The following is a 19,385-nucleotide window of genomic DNA, read 5'->3' on the forward strand; positions in this document are numbered from 1 at the left end:
AATTTTTTAAAGTTATATAATTGTTTTAACGTTGTTTTTAATGGTTTGCTATGTTTCTATTGCTTTATTATTTTTGTTTTCTGAACTTTTGTAAACTACTATGGTTGGTTCTAGAAAGGTGATATATAAATGTTATCTTTCAATCAATTAATTTATCATCTATTATGATCATCATCACATGGTCAAGAACTAGTGCCTGTCACCACTACTTGGCTAGCTGTAAATCACCCTGGCCCACCCAACCAACTCAGAGCAAACTCTATTATTATTTTCAATGGAACTTTTGTATGTAAATGCATTTAAATATATAAAATATAGCAGGTTACCTCATCTGAGAAAGATGACAGCATGGCAAGTACCAACATCTGAACAATCTGGTCAATTAATCAGAGCCGCCAATGCTCCTGGGAGTAGCCCAAGATGAGCCCCAGCCCTCCACCATTCAGCAGAAGCCTTTCCTCAGGCCTACGAGGATCCAACTCTCAATGAAAGGGGTCGGGAAGAACAGAACCAAATGGCAGTTGCTAGGCAACCAGACAGACATACTTTCTGTGTGACTCCTGTGTTGCCCTCTCTCCCTTCCTTTCTATGGACACCTCTTCCCTAATTAAGAACATAAGAAGAGTCACGCTGGATCAGACCACGGGTCCATCTAGTCCAGCATTCTGTTCACACAGTAGCCAACCAGGGACCGACAAGCAGGACATCAGTGCAACAGCCCCTTCCCCTGCATGCTCCCCAATAACAGGTCTATATAGGCTTTCCGCTTCTGGAGGAGGGCTAACATTGTCCCTATCTTCAAAAAACTCAAAAAGGAGGTACCTGGGAACTACAGACCAGTCAGTCTGACATCCATCCCTGGGAAAATTCTGGAGCAGATTACAAAGAAGTCAATCTGTAAACACCTTGAAATCAATGCGGTGATTACTAGAAGCCAACATGGATTTGTCAGGAACAAGTCCTGTCAGACTAATTTGATCTCATTTTTTGATCGGGTAACCTCCCCTGAGTGCCCCATGATATTCTGATTAACAAACTAGCTTAAAGTGGGCTAGATGGAACAACTATTAGGTGGATTCACAGTTGGCTACAGAATCGGACTCAAAGAGTACTTATCAATGGAACCTTCTCAAACTGGGGAGAGGCAACGACTGGGGTACCGCAGGGCTCAATCCTGGGCCCAGTGCTCTTCAACATTTTTATTAATGATTTGGACGAGGAGGTGCAGGGAACGCTTATCAAATTTTCAGATGACACAAAATTGGGTGGGATAGCTAATACCCTGGAAGACAGAAACAAACTTCAAAGTGATCTTGATAGGCTGGAGTGCTGGGCTGAAAACAACAGGATGAAATTTAATAGGGACAAATGCCAAGTTCTACATTTAGGAAACCAAAGGCACAGTTACAAGATGGGGGATACTTGGCTCAGCAATACTACAAACGAGAAGGATCTTGGAATTGTTGTAGATCGCAAGCTGAATATGAGCCAACAGTGCGATAGGGCTGCAAGAAAGGCAAATGCTATTTTGGGCTGCATTAATAGAAGTATAGCTTCCAAATCACGCGAGGTACTGGTTCCTCTCTATTCGGCCCTGGTTAGGCCTCATCTAGAGTATTGCGTCCAGTTCTGGGCTCCACAATTCAAGAAGGATGCAGACAAGCTGGAGCGTGATCAGAGGAGGGCAACCAGGATGATCTGGGGTCTGGAAACAAAGCCCTATGAAGAGAGACTGAAAGAACTGGGCATGTTTAGCCTGGAGAAGAGAAGATTGAGGGGAAACATGATAGCACTCTTCAAATACTTAAAAGGTTGTCACACAGAGGAGGGCCAGGATTCTTCTCGATCCTCCCAGAGTGCAGGACACGGAATAACGGGCTCAAGTTAAAGGAAGCCAGATTCCAGCTGGACATCAGGAAAAACTTCCTGACTGTTAGAGCAGTACGACAATGGAATCGGTTGCCTGGTGAGGTTGTGGCCTCTCCCACACTAGAGGCCTTCAAGAGGCAGCTGGACAACCATATGTCAGGGATGCTTTAGGGTGGATTCTTGCACTGAGCAGGGGGTTGAACTCGATGGCCTTGTAGGCCCCTTCCAACTCTGCTATTCTATGATTCTATGATTCTATGATTCTGATACTGGAGATAGCACATAGCCATCAGGATTGGAAGCCATTGATAGTCGTCTCCTCCAGGAATTTATCCAACCCCCTTTTAAAGCCATCCAAATGGGTGGCCATCACTACATCTTGTGGTAGTGAGCTCCATAATTTAACTATGTGCTGTGTGAAGAAGCATTTGTTTTCATCTGTCCTGAATCACCCACCAAACAGCTTCATGAAATGTCCCTGGGTTCCAGTATTATGGGAGAGGGAGAAAAATGTCTCCCTATCAACACTATGCATAATTTTGTACACATCTATCATTTCTCCCCTTAGCATCCCTTTTTCCAAACTACACAATTGCAGCTGTTGTAACCTTCCTTTATTGGGGAGATTTCCCAGTCCATTTCAGTTGCAGTTTTCTGCACTTTTTCCAGCTCTACAATATCTCTGTTTAGATGTGGTGACCAGAACTGTACGCAATATTCCAAGAACGGTCACACCATACGTTTGTATAAAGGCAGTATGATACTGGCAGTTTAGGGCAGGTCCCAAACCAAGCTAAACAATCCCTGCTGTTGTATCTTGCTTTAACTGGCACATCCCAGCCTCCCTTTCCCCAATTTCCCCCTTCCTCTTTCCTTCCCATTCCACCCTCCAAGCAATTCTCCATCCCATCCAGTCACACTCCAGAAACATACGGTTCACTCCAGGGGATCTATGGTGGGTCGGATTCACCCGCTATTGTGCTTTTTTAGCCTTTCTAGTCCTGGCTCTGAAATGGTGCTGCAATGGAGCCAAGCCGCTCAGCTGCTGTTTCTTTACACAGCATGAAAATGGCTCAGGCAGTATTTGCCAAAGAGCTTCCTTCTGTGTAGATATATAATCCATTCCAGGCACTCAGGAAAACCCTTCAGGGCCTTTAAAGAAAAATTAACTGTCTAGCATGGATGTACAAGGCTATGCTGAGGAAGCCTGTTTTCATCTCCTGTTAACAACCACATCCATAAATCAGTTCAGGACAATAAGTTATTAAACAAAGCAATCTACAATTCCATGGAATTCAGCTTTGGTGTTTCTGTGTGCCAGCCTTCCTGAGGTGCTCCTGGTGCAAGCAACTCAGCAGAAGAGTGAAGACAAGAAACCTTCCTTATTTAGGCCAGATTATGTCACTGGATAACCCCATGCAGTGGAGGCTGGTGGCTCTGATTTTGGTGGGGCTGTGAATCCATTTTGGATTTCAGCCATTGCTAGCCAAAACTCTAACGGAGCTATCCGTGGTGCTGAACCCAGCCCCAACATGAGTTCAACACCTTGGATAGCTCCTTTAGAGTTCTGGCTGGTTCTGACTGAAACCCAGAATGGATTCACAGCCCCACCAAATTCGGAGCCCCCAGCCTCCACTGGCCCCATGACTTTGCTTCTCCTGGTACCATGTGCAATCAGCTCACCCTTTCAGCAACTGACTGCCACTGGAGTGTGCAGCAAATTGTGTAGTTGCTGAAAAAGTGGATGTGCAGCATCAAAAAAGAGGACAAAAGAGGATATGTGCATTTATTAGTAAATATGTGCATTTGGTAATACATATGTATAGATGCAAATTTAGAAATAATTGCTATAATTTAAGTAGAAACACAACATATCTCACCATGATGTGGAAGACTGTGACCAAGTGACCTGTGGGACCAGGGAGGGTCTCTAATGAAATGGTAGAGCCCCTGCTTTGCATGCAGAAGGTCCCAGGTTCAATCCCTGCATTTCCAATTAGGACTAGAAAAAATCCTGCCTGAAACCCTGGAGAGTTGCTGCCAGTCAGTGTTGACAGTACTGGGCTAGATGAAACTCACTATAAGGCAGCTTCTTATGTTTCTGTGTGCCTTGCTCAGTCCAGGTGCTAAGTGTTGATGGGCAAACTCAAGGCCCAGCTCTCCCTTCTGATGGATCTTTACCTTTAAACCAAACTTGGACTGGATAGCCCATCAAATAGAGGACACCTCCAAAATAGAAGACAGCCCTCTGGAAGCCTGTCAAATATAGGATTGTCTTCTATGAAAGGGAACACCTGGCCACACTAGCTTGATTCCAGAATGTACTGGTGCAAACAGTGTGCAGCTAGGTAATTTTAGGTAATGGGCTAATTTTAGGTAATAGTCTTATTGGTGAGGTGGGGTGGCTTTCGTCAGCCATGTGTATTATTTGTTGTGAGGAACACAACCAGCATTTCTCTCCTCCATCCCAACCACCATTCTTTGTTTTACTTGGGCTCCTATTTTTCTGATATGTTAGAGCCAAACAAACACAAAAGAAGATGCTTGCTGACCCTGATAGAAAAAGGCATGTGCAGTTTTGCTCAAATCACGGCATCATTATAATTACACAAATAAAATGGAGTTTACTTCTGCTGCCCTGATGCTAAACACATTTACTAGGGCATAAGCACCATTTTGTGGTAGAAAAAGAGAATATTTAAAAGAAACAAAAAAAATGAGCACCTGTAACATTGCACATGCCTTGCTGGCTGCCTCCTCACTATCAAATGTTCTCTTTTTTAATTTAAGAAGAAAGGATGTTGTGGCAAGCAACATCAGCTGTGCTGGGCCCAGCATGCCCAGGCAGCCCAGGTGCTGATGCTGAACCTGTTTGCTGCTCTCACCAGCCAATCTCTGGGTGATCCTTGGGGTGGGTGGGCTGGACTTCAACCACAACATCCAACCATAGTTGCACCACTGGAAGCAAACATGTGCTAATATTCAAGGAACCCGATCTTGAGAAAAGATGCACACCAGACAGTCCCAAAGAAGGTTGATATTGCTGCCTTCCATGAAATGGTCTAGTTCTTAGGAGAGAACATGGACAAGTAGTAACCCCAATGGTCAGAAGTATTGCAAGGATGACTGCACAAACCGGCCGAGGCATCTCGATACTATGGGACTTGACAGGCTCAGCCTTAAGTGCTATTAGAAGAAACACATCAAAGGTAATGCAGCTACAATTACCAACTCTTGAGCCTTTCCAAGAAAGAAGGAAAAGAGTGTTCCCTTCACGGTTGTTTTCTTCCTTCTTCAACATCAGAAGGGCAATGTGCAAACAAATGGCTCAGCAGTAACCCTAAAAAAAGGAAAAGAGAGTCTCTAGTGTTAAAAAGTAGAAAAGTTTTAATCTCTTTGTACAGATGTCTCAAACATTTAAAAATGTATTGTTTGCTGCAGATACAACAGGCAAAAAGAACACAAAGAAGTCTTTTGACTGCTTCATTTGGACTTTTTGGTAGTTCATGTTATTCTGTTATATCAGCTCCTGAAGAAGGATCGGCAGATCCGAAACGTCGAGCTTTTATTCAAGAAGTCTTGTAACAACAATACATTTTTAAACGTTTGAGACATCTGTACAAAGAGATTAAAACTTTTCTACTTTTTAACACTAGAGACTCTCTCTTCCTTCTTTTGGTTTCACGTAGTGTTTTCCCCCTCATCATTTTGACGTCATCAGTAACCCTGCCATAATCAGGGAAGGTGACATAGCAAATTTCAGAAGCAATAGACAGATGTGCTCATCAGACTTCAAAATATTCTGGTTATTTCTTCCCGGTTGTTACACACACCCTGACTCTCTTTAGAGGTGGAGAATCCACTCAAAGTTCTGCAAAGCAGAGGGACCTTTTGAAACAGGATATATTCCTGATGTCACATAAATTTAGATATCACCACCACCAAATACGGAATACTGAAAATAATGGAAACCTGGCACGTTGTGTTTCAAATAGAGAGCTTCACTACCTTTTAATTTTGTAGCCTAAACATCCTTTAGTTCTCTTCTTTAGCCTCTTTCAACATCCTGACATCCTAACTCCATGGTTGTAGCTGACTGAGGGCTTGTCTAGATGATGGGTTTGCCCCAGGGTGGATTCGCAGTAGCGGCACGTCATCTATATGACACAACCGCCATTGCGAAGCCATCCAGGGGCAAACCCCGGAAAGTCCGCGGAAAAAAAGTCAGGCACTTACCCTGACTTTTTTGTCTGCATTGGCTGTAACAGCCGATGGCACCCCCTGATTGGTTGCCATCAGCTGGACAGGGAAAGAGGCAGACCTCCAGGAGCTCAGGAGAGCCTCTCAGTAAATAAAAAAATGGGGAGAGGAGAGGAATGGGGCCCGTTCCTCCCCCCCATTTTTTAAAAAAACTATTTTTATCTGTATCTGCGAAGCTGCGCAGATACAGATAATAATTTAAAATGGGAGGGGGAGGAACAGGCAGCTAGAGGGAAGTCAGAGGGAGGAGAGGTGGTTTGGGCACCCTGCGTCCCTCTCCTCGTCCTCCTCTGGCTTCCCCGTTCCTCCCTCGTCCCTCCTAGTGCTCAGCGCAGTGGCAGCTGTGGCAGAAAGTCTGCACTTGTGTGCCTTCCCATGCAGATGCCAGGAAGGAACAAAAGTGCGGGAGCCGGAGGCCTCACAGCGCCAAAGCACCCCTGTCAAGATGGGGTCTGATACTTAGCAAGTGTGCATAAGGCGGCTGTGAGAAATCATGCCTTTTCAGGTCATTTGATTTCAGTGCTATTAGGGCACGCATTTATTAATGTATTAAAACACAACACAAAAACTGTTTTTGCTTTAAAAGTGAAGCGGAATATCTCATGACCAATTTTGAAAGATAATTAGTGTCACAGATTGATGCACAGTATCAGCACTTTAAAAAAAAAGTGGTTCTGGTTCTTATTTATGGTAGTATCCCCACCCCCACCCCCACCCCCACCCCAAAAGGGATTACTGCCTTACTTTTATCCACTGCTGGACTTGCCTAACTAGGTGTTAGCATGGTATTAGAAAGTGTTGCATAACATAGTTAAATCTTGCATGTACCAGGATTTGAAGCTGCATTAGCATCTTATTAAAACAAATCTTTAAAAAGTTCTGCTTCCATTTAGTCAAAGGCTGAAGGGAACTCACAGGTAACTGATCACCTTTCCTCCAACCTCCTGACCTATTATTGTGGCTACTTTCCTCTGCCATTTGTTGTGAAGGGAGGAGGAATGAAGACCTAGTACAATACTGCTTAACAACAATTCCAGTTTTGCTATATAAAGTATTAAGGGCTAGGGAAAGAAGCTGGCTTTTAATATTAAGCGGCTTATTTAGGCCTCTACGTTCTAGAGATTCTGCATTTCAAAAACTAATTAGATTGACAGAAGCTTGGATCCCAATACAGGATTTCTAGAAGCAGATTTTAAGGTGGGAGGGATTAAATGACTATTAAAGGACAAAAATTAATAGCCTGTACAGCCACCAATTATTACACATTGAAAGAATGGCGGCTGGGGGTGGGGGAATTGATCAGACACATATGGCAGCCCTCCAAATTCACCTCAAAGAAGCAGGGAAACAGATGAGAATTTCAGGAAGCAGAGGTATTTTCCAGGCTCTGGAAGGCAAGAAGGAGACATTTCCTTTCATTTACTCTGATCAGCCAAGGGAGTTCTGCTCCATTAACCCTGGAGATTTCAATTTCAAAGCTTGTCTCTTTCTCTTATTCATGGATTCCTCCACCAGAAATGCTAGCCAAAAGTTCCAAGCATAAGGGACAGGCAGGGCCAATGTGCACACAACCAATTGTACAGTGACACCCTCATGTTCTTCAAGTTGAGATTGTAAACCTGTATTTGAGTTTTGTTGTGATCACATGTTGCTCTTTGGCATCCCAATGTAATGCAAGCAACTGATGGTTCCATCTGCCAATGCATTTCCCTAAAGTATGAAAAGTGTGGTCAGTCTATGTTCCACATCCTGACAGTAACTTCTGAAAAATCGAGAGATGAGCCCCAATTCAGTTTAAGATGTGACAACAGCCTGTTCAAGCAAGCCTAGACAAAACACAGTACATTCTAATGGATCCAAACCACACTATAGGAACCTACAGGGTTATCATCATTTGGGGTAAATGCTAGAAGGCACTGAGAAGTTATGCTGAAGTAGTAACAATGTCTTTATTTTATTGATGTGCCACCTTAGAAGTTCTCATGGCAGCTCATGCAATAAAATAGGTTAAATGAATTCCACATTTCTAGTTTAAAATAAGGTGTGTGGTGAGCATGTACCAGGTTTTAAAGGCAAATCACACACGCTTTTTAAAAGGGAAGTGTGCTTTTTCGTGGCGCCGGCACTGCCAAAACTCAGCAGCATGGCAGCACTTTGGGGTGTGGGTGGCAGGGGAGAGGTGCAAAATGGGCCGGGGGAAGAGCAAAAACAACAGGCCAAGGGAGTGCATGTGGCCCACAAACCAAATATTGTCCACCCCTGCTTTAGTTACTGAACCCAAGCAGTTTAGGGCTTTCAAAATCAACACCAGCACTTTGAATTGGGCCTGGAAATTGGGCCAGTGCAGCTGAGACAGCACTGAAATCACATAATCATATCAACTAGTCCCAGTTAATAGCCTATTTTGGCCTCTATTTTGGACTAACTGAAGTTAGCTGGGAGTTCGAATCACACGTGCTTCTAGGCTGCCACTAAACCTGTACACTGAAATCTTCTGATGTCCTTGTGGACCCACTAAAAGGTGCAGAACAGGGCACTGGGCATTAGAGGTAGGAGCTTTGAAACAGAAAGGCACAGCGACGGCCTCTTAAAAATCAGAAAGAAAACCATTGCTGTGCACAGACACAGCAGTCGAGAGGACGGCTTTTAACTGACGAGAGGCAACGAAAGACAAGCGGAGGAAGGTGGGCAATCATTTAGAAACTATTTGAAATTGGATCTCAAGTAACATCATATGTGAAGACTGGAAAGGTAGCTCCCCCCACCACTCCAGGGTATTTCGGTGTGTCTCTCGCTGTATGCATAAGCGTGCAAGCATATGTTTATCTGTCAGCCTGTGAATTGTGGCTGGATAGAATGTTGTGTGGTGCGACATGAGAGAGAAGAATGGGAGGCAGGGGATCGCAGGGTTTTGTTTTCAGCTGCTGCAGCAGCAGAATGATGAAGATAATTAAAATAGAAGATTGCCACAGTAAATCTAGCAAATTAAAAAACGTCAGGAATTGTACAGAGATAGGCCAGCTGGAATGTTTATTTATTTACAATATTTGTATACCGCTCCACGTCCAAGATTTCAGAGCGGTGAACAGGCTCAATGAATACAAATACCATATTAAAATAATTACTATTTTTTTAAAAAAAGAAAGAAAGCGTTTTGATAAAACTGAATTCTGATAAAACTTGAAAGGGATGAAACCCGAAATTCTGTGAACCTGAAATGGACTCCATTTCAAGTTCACAGCTTCTCAACTTGGTAGCCCACACATTCGGCTTGGTGTTTGAGCCATTGAAAAGCATTGATTTGGGGGTCGTAGAAGATGATACGGAGTTCTCTCTGTGGTGTTTTAGCTGCGGTGGCCCATTTCCACACATGTAAGTCGTTGCTTTCAAAGTTGCAATAACCAAGTGGAGAACATGCATGTGCAAATCAAGGCTATTGCTAAATCTGATTTTAGCAGTTTTCTTCGCTTCCAGCTTCATTTCCATCGACAATACACTTATAGAGTACACCCACGAGCAACGTCTCTGTTTTAGATGGTTAACAGAACCCGCACACCCAACAGAAACTGGCTTCTCTCCCTGCTGCTGCTTTGAAATTTGAAATGCAGTTTGCTTGGAAAGGACTACTCATAGATTGCTGTTTCCATTTCACAAGGGCCATTAAATTCAAAACAGCTTTGTCTGAAAGCCTGGAGTTTTCTTTTTTTAAAAAATGCCTCTGATCAGAACTCTGCTTTATCATATTCATTCATGTATATGGTTTCGGAAAGGGGCTTGGCTGGATCAGCAAATTCGAAAGAAAGAAAGAAAGAAAGAAAGAAAGAAAGAAAGAAAGAAAGAAAGAAAGAAAGAAAGAAAGAGGAAGCTTTCAGATGCATAAGCAGACCTGTAAAAATACAGAGGTTTTAAACCCCGTCTGAAATAGAGTAGGGCTTGAAGTTGTAGAGGAGCTTGTGCATCTTAGGCCTCATTCAATCTTCGTGCCAGAAGGATCAAACGGACCCTCCCAAAAGCTGCAAGTGGATTAAAGAGTCAGAAGTTTATTAGAACCAAACTGCCTTTGTGCTTTCCCCCTGCAAGTGTGCTGCCCCGAATGTTTGGCATAGGATTATACTTCATCACATTTTCAAGATCTCTCTTAATATTTCATATTCAATATAGGACTCTGGGAAGCTAAGGGAATTTGAAGAACTCTCACACTGGAAATGTCTAGTAACTTATAGTGACATGATGAACGGTTAGAAGAGCCCCCTCAATAAAATTAACACCCAATTTACCCCTCAAAATTGTCCTTATCATGGACAATTAGCTGCAACAAGCGCCTGTAGGTCAGGTTGTAGGATCTAGTGGGTTCCTCTAGAGCATGGAGGGTCTGAGTCTTTCCCAAGTATCTGTCAAGCATAGGAATTATTTCCCCTACCCATGACAGAAGCCACACTATTTTGATCACGAGGTCATTTCATATTTGAGACCCATGGGTTATTCTACTCATTTGTCACCCGGGCTTAAGTTTCCTCTTCTACATAGCCATTAATAATTCAGGCACTCTGCCCTCCCTTGCATCCGGCCATTTGGGTAATTCATCTATCAGAAAAAAGAAGTGGAGATGGGAGGAATGGGAAGAGAAAAGCGAAGACAGATGACTGGGACAGAAATTTGTGTATGTGTGTATTGTGTAGCACATATCTGCAAAGTCCCTTGAAAGATTTTTAGAGGCAGATTTGGACATGCCTTCAGTTCTACTCATCTTGCAGAGAATGTAAGTACATGTGCAGTTCTGGTTAAGAAGGGAAACATGCCATGACCAGAGTTATCAGAACATATGTCCACTTACCTCCAATGTTACACAAGCACTTTCAGTTATTACCAACTTATTCAACTTATCGGGGTTTCAGAATTGTAATTTAAACATAGTAGTAAAATCTGGCTGAGACCAGTCCCTTTCACACACTTTGAGGACCATTCCTTCAATGATGTTGCAACCAAGATGGAAATTAAACAAGCAAATCAATCTATTCTGCTCTTCCAAAAATGTCAATGCAATGAATTCAGCTTTGAAATAGATAGAATGTGAACCTATGTAAAGCCGAGAGGTACATTGTAGGGATGTGCTCCACTTCTCCTCAGACCGGAGAAGCAGGAGCGGATCGGGGGGCTTCACCTCCGCTTAAGGCGGAGGCGAAGAGGATCGGGGGAGCCGCGGAGCGTTGCGGAGCGGATCGAGGTGAAGGCGGATCCTTCGCCTCTATCCGGAGCTCCGCAAAAAAAGGTAAGGGGGGTTTACTTGGCCCTGCTGTCGCTGCTGCCCGTGTGGCGACGGCGGCAGAGCCAGGTAAGGGGGCAAGGGGGAGGGGGGTCTTACCTCCATACGTCCGTGGACCCGCGGCTGCTTCAACGGAGCCCGAGGACTCAAGCAGCAGTTGCGGCCTAGTCTTCCTGTTTGAGTCCTCGGGCTCCGTTGAACCAGCTGCAGGTCAGCGGACGGATGGAGGTAAGGGATAGGAGGGAGGGGAGTTTACCTGGCCCTGCCGCCGCCGCCCGTGCGGCGACGGTGGCAGAGCCAGGTAAGGGGGTCTTACCTGCATCCGTCGCGGCCCATCCCAGCTTCACTAGAGCCCGCGGCTCAACCAGGAAGTGAAGGCTGCAATCGGGGCCTACAGTTCCTGGTTGAGCCGTGGGCTCTAGTGAAGCTGGGATGGGCTGCGACGGACACAGGTAAGAGGGAGGGGGGCCTTACCTGGTGCTACTCCCCGCCACTGCAGAGCTCCAATTCGGAGCCGGAGCCGGAGCTCCGGAGCGGAGCGGCCCCTAGGCGGATCGAGGCGGAGCGGGCCCGATCCGCAATTTGCGGATTGGGCGCAAAGAGGATCGGGGGGGGGTCCGTGCACACCCCTAGTACATTGGTACATTTTCAGGACAATTTCTTACTACTGTTAAATTCTACAATGTGAACATACTATCGTATAAGTGAAATTCCAAAGCCCAAATCACCACAATATCTTTATTAGGCCAACTCAAAAGGTCAGAAAACACTGTACAAGGGTTTGGGTTCTCTGGAAAGGTGGTGGTGGAGGTAACAAGTGGGTGATGTTCAAGCCACAGAGTCTACATTTGGTTACAGTCCTGAGATAGAAAGTGGAAGAGGACTCCAGACATTTAAATTAGGCTCTGATTTGAGGTACAGATACGGAAATGGTTTGAGTTGCACTTGGGACCCTCTGAAGAGTTGGTGGGAAAAAGAAACAAACGAACAACAAGCTCGATTTGGTCCATCTAGAGAATTAATTATCTTGGGAATTTAGTTGTCTCTGCCCAATGACTGCAAATTATCAGAAGCTACAAATGGGAAAAAATTCAAACTAGTTACAGTAATGATAAGAGCACAGCCATAGTGCCACCGTTTCCCCCAGTGGTCACAGGACCACCCAAAACAAAAAAATGGTACAAGACTATCTGAATCGCTTTAGGGTGATTATAATAAACCACTATGAAATAGTAGCACTCAGAATAATAGCACTGGTCAAGAACTAAAATCGGCATTACAGAATTCGTACTTTTGACTCCAGCAATTTACTGCATAGACCAATGCCATCACAATTTCATTTCCCTTGTATAAAATGGGATAATACACCAATTTGTCTAGTGGAAACCATAAGGTCCATTGAATACCACATCTAAAGAAAAAGCCTTCAGTTAGTTCCACATAATAAACACACAAGATTTTATAAAAAGACAATTTATTTTCAATGTAAAAAAACACATTACACAGCATCATTATAACTGTCCAACTCCTATCTTCCAAAGCCGTGCTGAACATATTTCTTTAAAAGCTTCCAGAGCTGTGCCTAAAACCTCTCTTCAAAACGAACAAAAATATTTCCGGCCTTTTAAGTAAGTTACTTTTGAAATTATACCCGATTAAAGTTCCAAGTGTCCTGAATTCCCAACTGTGAGCTGGAAGCAGGAAAAGAGAGTAATCAGAATTGACAGAAGCCCTTAGAATACTTGACTGTTGATTCCATGATTGCAACTCTGACAAGCACTGCTGAATATCTTGCTGAATCCCATTCAACTCTGAGTTAACACAAAACAGGAGCGACAAATGTTTTCTAGAGACAGAAGTTCTACTTTTTAAAAAAGAGGAATAATATAAAATTGGCACAATTGGAAGGAGACTGCTGGAGTGGTACTACTTCAAGGTATAGTTAAGTACGAGGGATAAAGCATCACCTCAAATCAAAAGGGAAGAGTTATAACCTATTGGCCAAATTTAGTTTCAAAGGAAATAACTTCCCCCATGATCTAGGAAGAGTGGACAACAACTTGAGGGACAGGAACCCTGCTGTCAGAGGCAAGGAATCCCTGAATCAAAATAACCCTGAGTTTCTTTCCTCAAAGAGACAATGTCAGCGTGCAACAAGTGTTTAAGTAGAATTAAACTTTCCTGGGCTCAACTATTCCATAATTATTGCATTTAAATATGTTTGTGTATTCCTCAAAATGTGATAACAGAAAGACACAAGATATAAAAACATGCATGAAATGATAATTTGTGCTTTAGGTAATTGTTTCTTTTCCACATTTTTTTTTAAAAAAGATCAGAACTTGTAAAGTGGAAAAAGCAAGTAAAATATTAGCTCATAATGTTAATATAGATGTCTGGGATGTCTAGATAGGTGGTATACCAGATTAAACAATATAAGCCAACTGGGGCAATGCTCTAAATGTCAAGTACAACGCAATTTCTCCTGGAGAAGCCCCCCCACCAAAGGCCCATATTTACTAAGCCGTTTGGATGACTCCAACTATGTTGATTTTACACACCTTATGAATTTGCAGATTTCCAGTGAATTCCTAAAGCTCTCAGGGTCAAAATTCTTTCAGAAACCTCCATTTGGATATCCCAGAATTAAAGCTTGCAAACCTAGCTGTACTCACAGTCTTAACCACATCAGGTAAATAAGGGCATGGGCCAGCACCATAATTGCTGAAAAGTGGCACCAAATAAGTCCATAATTAAGCAGATACTGCATAGTTAAAATGGACAATTCCCTAGCATGGTTATGGTTTGAAGCTCCCCAAAGGGACATTACAGATTACAGTTAATCTGAAGCTCTAGTCCATGTGCTTAATGCCAAGATGGATTTTCAAGAATTATAAATGTACATTGAAGTCAATGCAAGCTGAATGGATAACTCTGCACAAACTGATAATTTGTGCAGATTCTCCATGCCTTCAGATGACTATGAAAAATGGACCACCATAAACAGGAAATGTCATACATTGGTCTGTCTCAATGCATAACATTCTGCATGCCACTATGTGTACCATGCCCATTCAAGTCACATTAACCAATGAACTTGGCAGATTGACTGCATTTGCTCTTAAACTTAAAGCACAATAGAGCAGGATGGTTCCTTGCTTGTTACTTGAATTTTCAGTCTTAGTTTGAGTCAAGTCATGCATGTTTAATGCGTAATGTTTTCTGTAATATGCCGGTGATCTGACTTCTTATTGCTTAGAAATACCAGCTGTGCTGGAAGATGAAGCTGCTTTAAATCACAGGGACAGCTTCTTAAATCTGAGAGAAGGGTATGTGGAAGACAAGGTCTAGGTCTCTCTACTACAGCAACAAAGAGTCCCATGATGATAATTTATTGCAATCCTATTGAACGGGGGCAAAGAATGCACTGTATTATATAGGCTTTGGCATTGTGGCATGCAGAAAAAATATATCCAGAAAAGCAGCATTCTCCCCCACATCAATTCATTCCTCCTCATCCTTACCCTGAGTTACAATTGCAGACACTGTCCAATTCATCGTCAAAGTCTAGTTGATGCCCTCAAAAGCATTTGTTTATTTATTTATTACATTTTTATACCGCCCAATAGCCGAAGCTCTCTGGGCGGTTCACAATTTGTGTGTGTATGTTTCCCGAGAGCAAGCTGTGGATCTAGTCACTTGTTTGCTGATCTATGGGAGTCTCTGTTATGGTGCACCTTACTTCCTGAAAGCTCATAGCACACTACTAGCTGCGATCAACCAATTCCCCCCCCCCCCCCAATTTAGGAATACTTGGATAAGGAGAATTTCAACCTCAATTCTAGACCTTCTGGTCACTGGGTTAGATGGTACAGTATCTACTTAAGAACATCTAGCAGTCTCCATCCAGTTTCAAGGGGTGACGTGTTCATTACACAAAATCCATCAGCATAGTGAAGTCTGGTGGCACTTTCCGTTGAGATTTTAGTAACAAGCAGGGCACAGAGACTCAAACACCTCTTACCAGAATAATAATAGTGGACACTATATTAAGCACAGTGGAAGGGTGGGTGGGTTTGTATTGCTGTCCGTTTTCCAAGGAGTCAGTTTGCAGGGCTGCTAAATCAGCACCATTTTTAAATTAAAGATTTCAGAGACTACAATCCACATTTATCTTAGCATCAACTCCAATTCCACCAATAAAAAGGGGTATTTTCTTATTAGATATGTCTAAAACATTTCCCTCCTTCCTTCCTTCCCTAGAGATGTTAACTAGTCAGCTAGTTATAAGGAAGACAGTTATTTTCTCTGAGCTCTTCTGATTCCATTTTCCTATTAAACACCAAGGGGAAAAATATTTTAAGAATACAAATTTTGATGGTGAGTATTGTCTAAAGGCCTGCTGGAAGGACACTGTGGAACTGTTTGCCGCGAAAAAAACTACCCCCATAAAAAGTGCCATTGGAAGAAGAGCTAAATGCTGACAAACATGACATGTGCTCTCAATGTGAAACACTGGTAGAAAAAGGAGCAGCTGTAGGTCCAGGACAAGATCAGATGAGTTTTGTTGTCAGGGCATTTTGGTTTGACACACTCAAGTGTGTGTAGCCTTGGGCCTTTCAAAATTGCCTCCCTCCCAAAAATGTGTGCATCCACCTCTCAGGTTCAGGTTTAGTCCATTTCCATAGACATAAGTCGGCGTCTCTCTCGCCTGGTTTCTTGTACCTCTTTCTTGCAACACCAACGGGAAGTGCAGTAGCCAATCAAGCAGGATAAGAGTCCAATGATTGTGGACAGGCCAATGCCAATCAACAGTGGATATTTGAAAGCATTCAGCACTGAGAGAGAGAGAGGAAGGAAAAATATTGTTATGCACAATCCACAGAGACAGGCCAAACATTTCTTCATGGCACAAAGTCAAGGGAGCCATTTCAAACCTGGTTATGTGCAGGTTAGAAAACAAATGATTTTCCTTGTTACCTTTTGAAAACATTGGGCAGGTTTGCATGATTGAATTATGGTGGGCTGTCACACATGTCAGTAGCCAGTTTGAATATTCAACGCCTGGCTGTGACTTGTCATGTGAATCTGGGCAGTGGAGGTTCTGGCCAGTTTAAACAACCCTCACATAACCTAATAACAAACCATGGGTTATGTGAGAGATGGTAACCCTTATACAACCCCCGCCACTGGGTTCGCACAACATGTCAAGCTGTGCCAAGGGCACTGAATATTCAAATCCCACCTGGCAAGCTGGGCTCTTTTGATCATACAAACCAGGTCATTATCTCCTTACTCCCAAATTCCTTGTTATTTGAGTCAGCAAGGAAGGTTCACAAAGGCATTAATGGAGTTCCAGGTTCTGTCTGGAAAAACTCAAAATGCTGAGTCTGTCAGCTATTGCTATTCATCATTATCTAAAACTTCTGCCCCAATCTTAAGGTAAGACCCATACAAGGAGACTTCCAATTAAGCAACTGAACAATCAACTGGCTGTACTTTTCCATTTCAATCTAATTAAAATAAACAAAGTGAGTGATCCAATTGCCATGAAGACTAAGCATCAAACAACCACCATTGAAAGTCAGCAAAACACAGTGGCCTGGAAGGAAAATATTTTTGAAGAATGTGCATAAAATGTACTGCTCCAGACACCAATATGACTGAACAGTACTTTACTGTAGGCTAATTATGAACTTGAAATGGCATTTTTCTTGCCAAGGAAGAAAAATATGCATTTATTAATGTTATTTCTATATTGCCCTTCTGAAGCTAACCAAGGCAGTTTACAAATAAATCAGAAGATAAAACAATCAAGCTTAGAAGCCATAACAGTTCAAAAAGCCAGGTCAAAAAGAAGTGTTTTGAACCCCTTCCTGAATGCAGAGAGATTGGAGACCAGTCACAACTCCAAAGGAAGAGTGTTCCAGAGCCTGAGAGCAACACAGGTGAAAGCTCTTTCTCAGATGTCCCACAAATAGACAAGCAGAGGTGTCTTCAAAAGGGCCTCCCTTGCTGATCTTAATAAATGCACAGGTTCATACTGAAAATGGTGGTCCCATAGATAGCCAGGCCCTAAACTGATTAGAGCATTCACAGTTAAAATCAACACTTTGAACGGTGCCCAGAAAACAATTAGCCACCAATGCAGACTGGGGTGATGTGATCACGATACGATGCACCGGTTAGCAGCCCAGCTAAGTGGTGCACAGTATTGTGAAACAACAATATGTTTGTAAAATGGGGCCACTAGTATTATAAGAAGTCAAACTGCATGCCATTCTGCAAGTGCGCTCTAGTAGTTGTGCCTGCTTTTCACAGGGACACCATTTAGTGCAAGAACTATTGGAAACCCCTCAAGAGCCAGTCATAAAATTGATAGTGGCAGAAAGTTTGTGGGCTAAAAGATTAAATGTATACATTAATTTTCAACGTCAACTGAGGATGTGACAATATTGGTGGCACTCTTACCATCCATTTTCACAGTTACAAGAATTGGTTTAGATCTGATCTCCATCTCCCGTTGCCAGACACCTGCAGCTGACTGGACCCAGGGAGTTACCAAACAGTAGTGGTTGCCAAAGTCTTGGTCCTCACAGCCATGAACTCTAAGTCGAAATTCCAGGGGGGCTATTCTCTCTAAACTGACATCACTACTCCCATTTCTTCTGGCCTGGGTCACTATCCCATTCCGATCCAATGAAGCTAGGAAAACAGGGTCTCTGTCCATTGCGATTGAGCGCATGGCAAACCAGGAGACATCGAAAGACATGTCATCTGCAATTGAAAACACAAACAAAACCAATATAAGGGTAGTTATCACTCAATGCAACATTTTAAAAGTAGTTCTTATACAATGTCAGGGAGGTTCAGAAATTCCTCTTGCTCTTCACAGAGCTTACTCAACTGCACAGGCATAGCCGCATTCAGCAACGTATGGCCTCTAATTTCAAAGCAATAGCCTCAATTCTAAGCTTGTCAGGTACAGAAGAAAGGATTAAGATAATTAGTGTAAGAAGCTCCATCTGTAGCAGCATTGTGGGGCAGTGCTAGCCAGATCTTTTGTTACAGGGTGACGGAAAAGCAAGAGAACTTTAAAGCATTGTGTGATGTGGCCACACTCCCTTTTTCCTGTCCCCATCCTCTGTCATGAACGGTAGGGTCATTTCCAAAAGTCCTGGTAGATTGCACAGTCCCAAGCTCGATCTGGATCATCCCATGTTGCATTCCTTATTGCTACCCTTTTGAGTTCCCAGCACTGCTACAGCATCATGATTGCTCTCTCTCTCTCTCTCTCTCTCTCTCTCTCTCTCTCTCTCTCTCTCTCACGCACACACACACACACACACACACACACACACCACCACCATCATCATCATCATGATGGCTGTGCACCTCTAACTTAGCCCATCAGATTTGTGAGGGCCGGACGCAAGGGGGTCCACTGCCCTCATGGACTCAACCAGATGCTCCAATAAACTCTACTAATAAGTCTCTATCTACAGAGATAGACAACCACAGTGAAAGCCCTACCCACAGACTGTTGTGGGTTCTTCTGAGATTTCTAGTTTTGCTTCCTAAAGGCCAGTTATGTGTTTATTCTTGCCTTGTTTTCCATGTTTTTGACATATAGTTAAGCTGTTCTTTATAAGGAAAGCACAAAAAGAGGATACAAAAACATTGCATAATTTTGGGAAAGCATAGTAATGAGAACAGGAGCAGGAATGCTGGATTCAGAGTGCCACCAGAGAGGGGGGGGGCAGTGGCACGCCATTTATGGAACAGCCTTCCCAGAGGTTTGCCAAGCGTCGTTCTTGTCATCTTTTTGGCATCAAGTCAATACTTATCAGTTTGCCCAGTCCTTTTATACAACTCAAGTCTGGGCCTCTCAGTTGTAAAAAATATTTTTAATCCTGAGGTTATTGCAAGTTTTGATTCTTGTTTGTATTTATGCTTTTTTTGATTTTATGCTTAGTATTCAAAGGAGGCCTGT

The 19,385-nt window shown here is 43.1% G+C and overlaps 1 protein-coding gene across 1 annotated transcript in view; it reads right to left on the reverse strand.

The window, feature by feature from the left end:
* Positions 1-12,886: 12,886 nt before the first annotated feature.
* PTGFRN (prostaglandin F2 receptor inhibitor) overlaps positions 12,887-19,385 on the reverse strand; it is a 95,540-nt gene continuing 89,041 nt past the window's right edge. Inside the window, exons 8-9 of the mRNA XM_063126790.1 lie at positions 17,864-18,169; positions 12,887-16,230 (exon numbers count right to left, since the gene is read on the reverse strand). Coding sequence (XP_062982860.1) covers positions 16,064-16,230; positions 17,864-18,169 — 473 coding nt within the window. The 3' untranslated portion in view covers positions 12,887-16,063. The remainder of the gene's footprint in view (positions 16,231-17,863; positions 18,170-19,385) is intronic.

This window comes from Elgaria multicarinata, chromosome 5 (assembly GCF_023053635.1).
Source record: "Elgaria multicarinata webbii isolate HBS135686 ecotype San Diego chromosome 5, rElgMul1.1.pri, whole genome shotgun sequence".
NCBI lineage: Eukaryota > Metazoa > Chordata > Lepidosauria > Squamata > Anguidae > Elgaria > Elgaria multicarinata.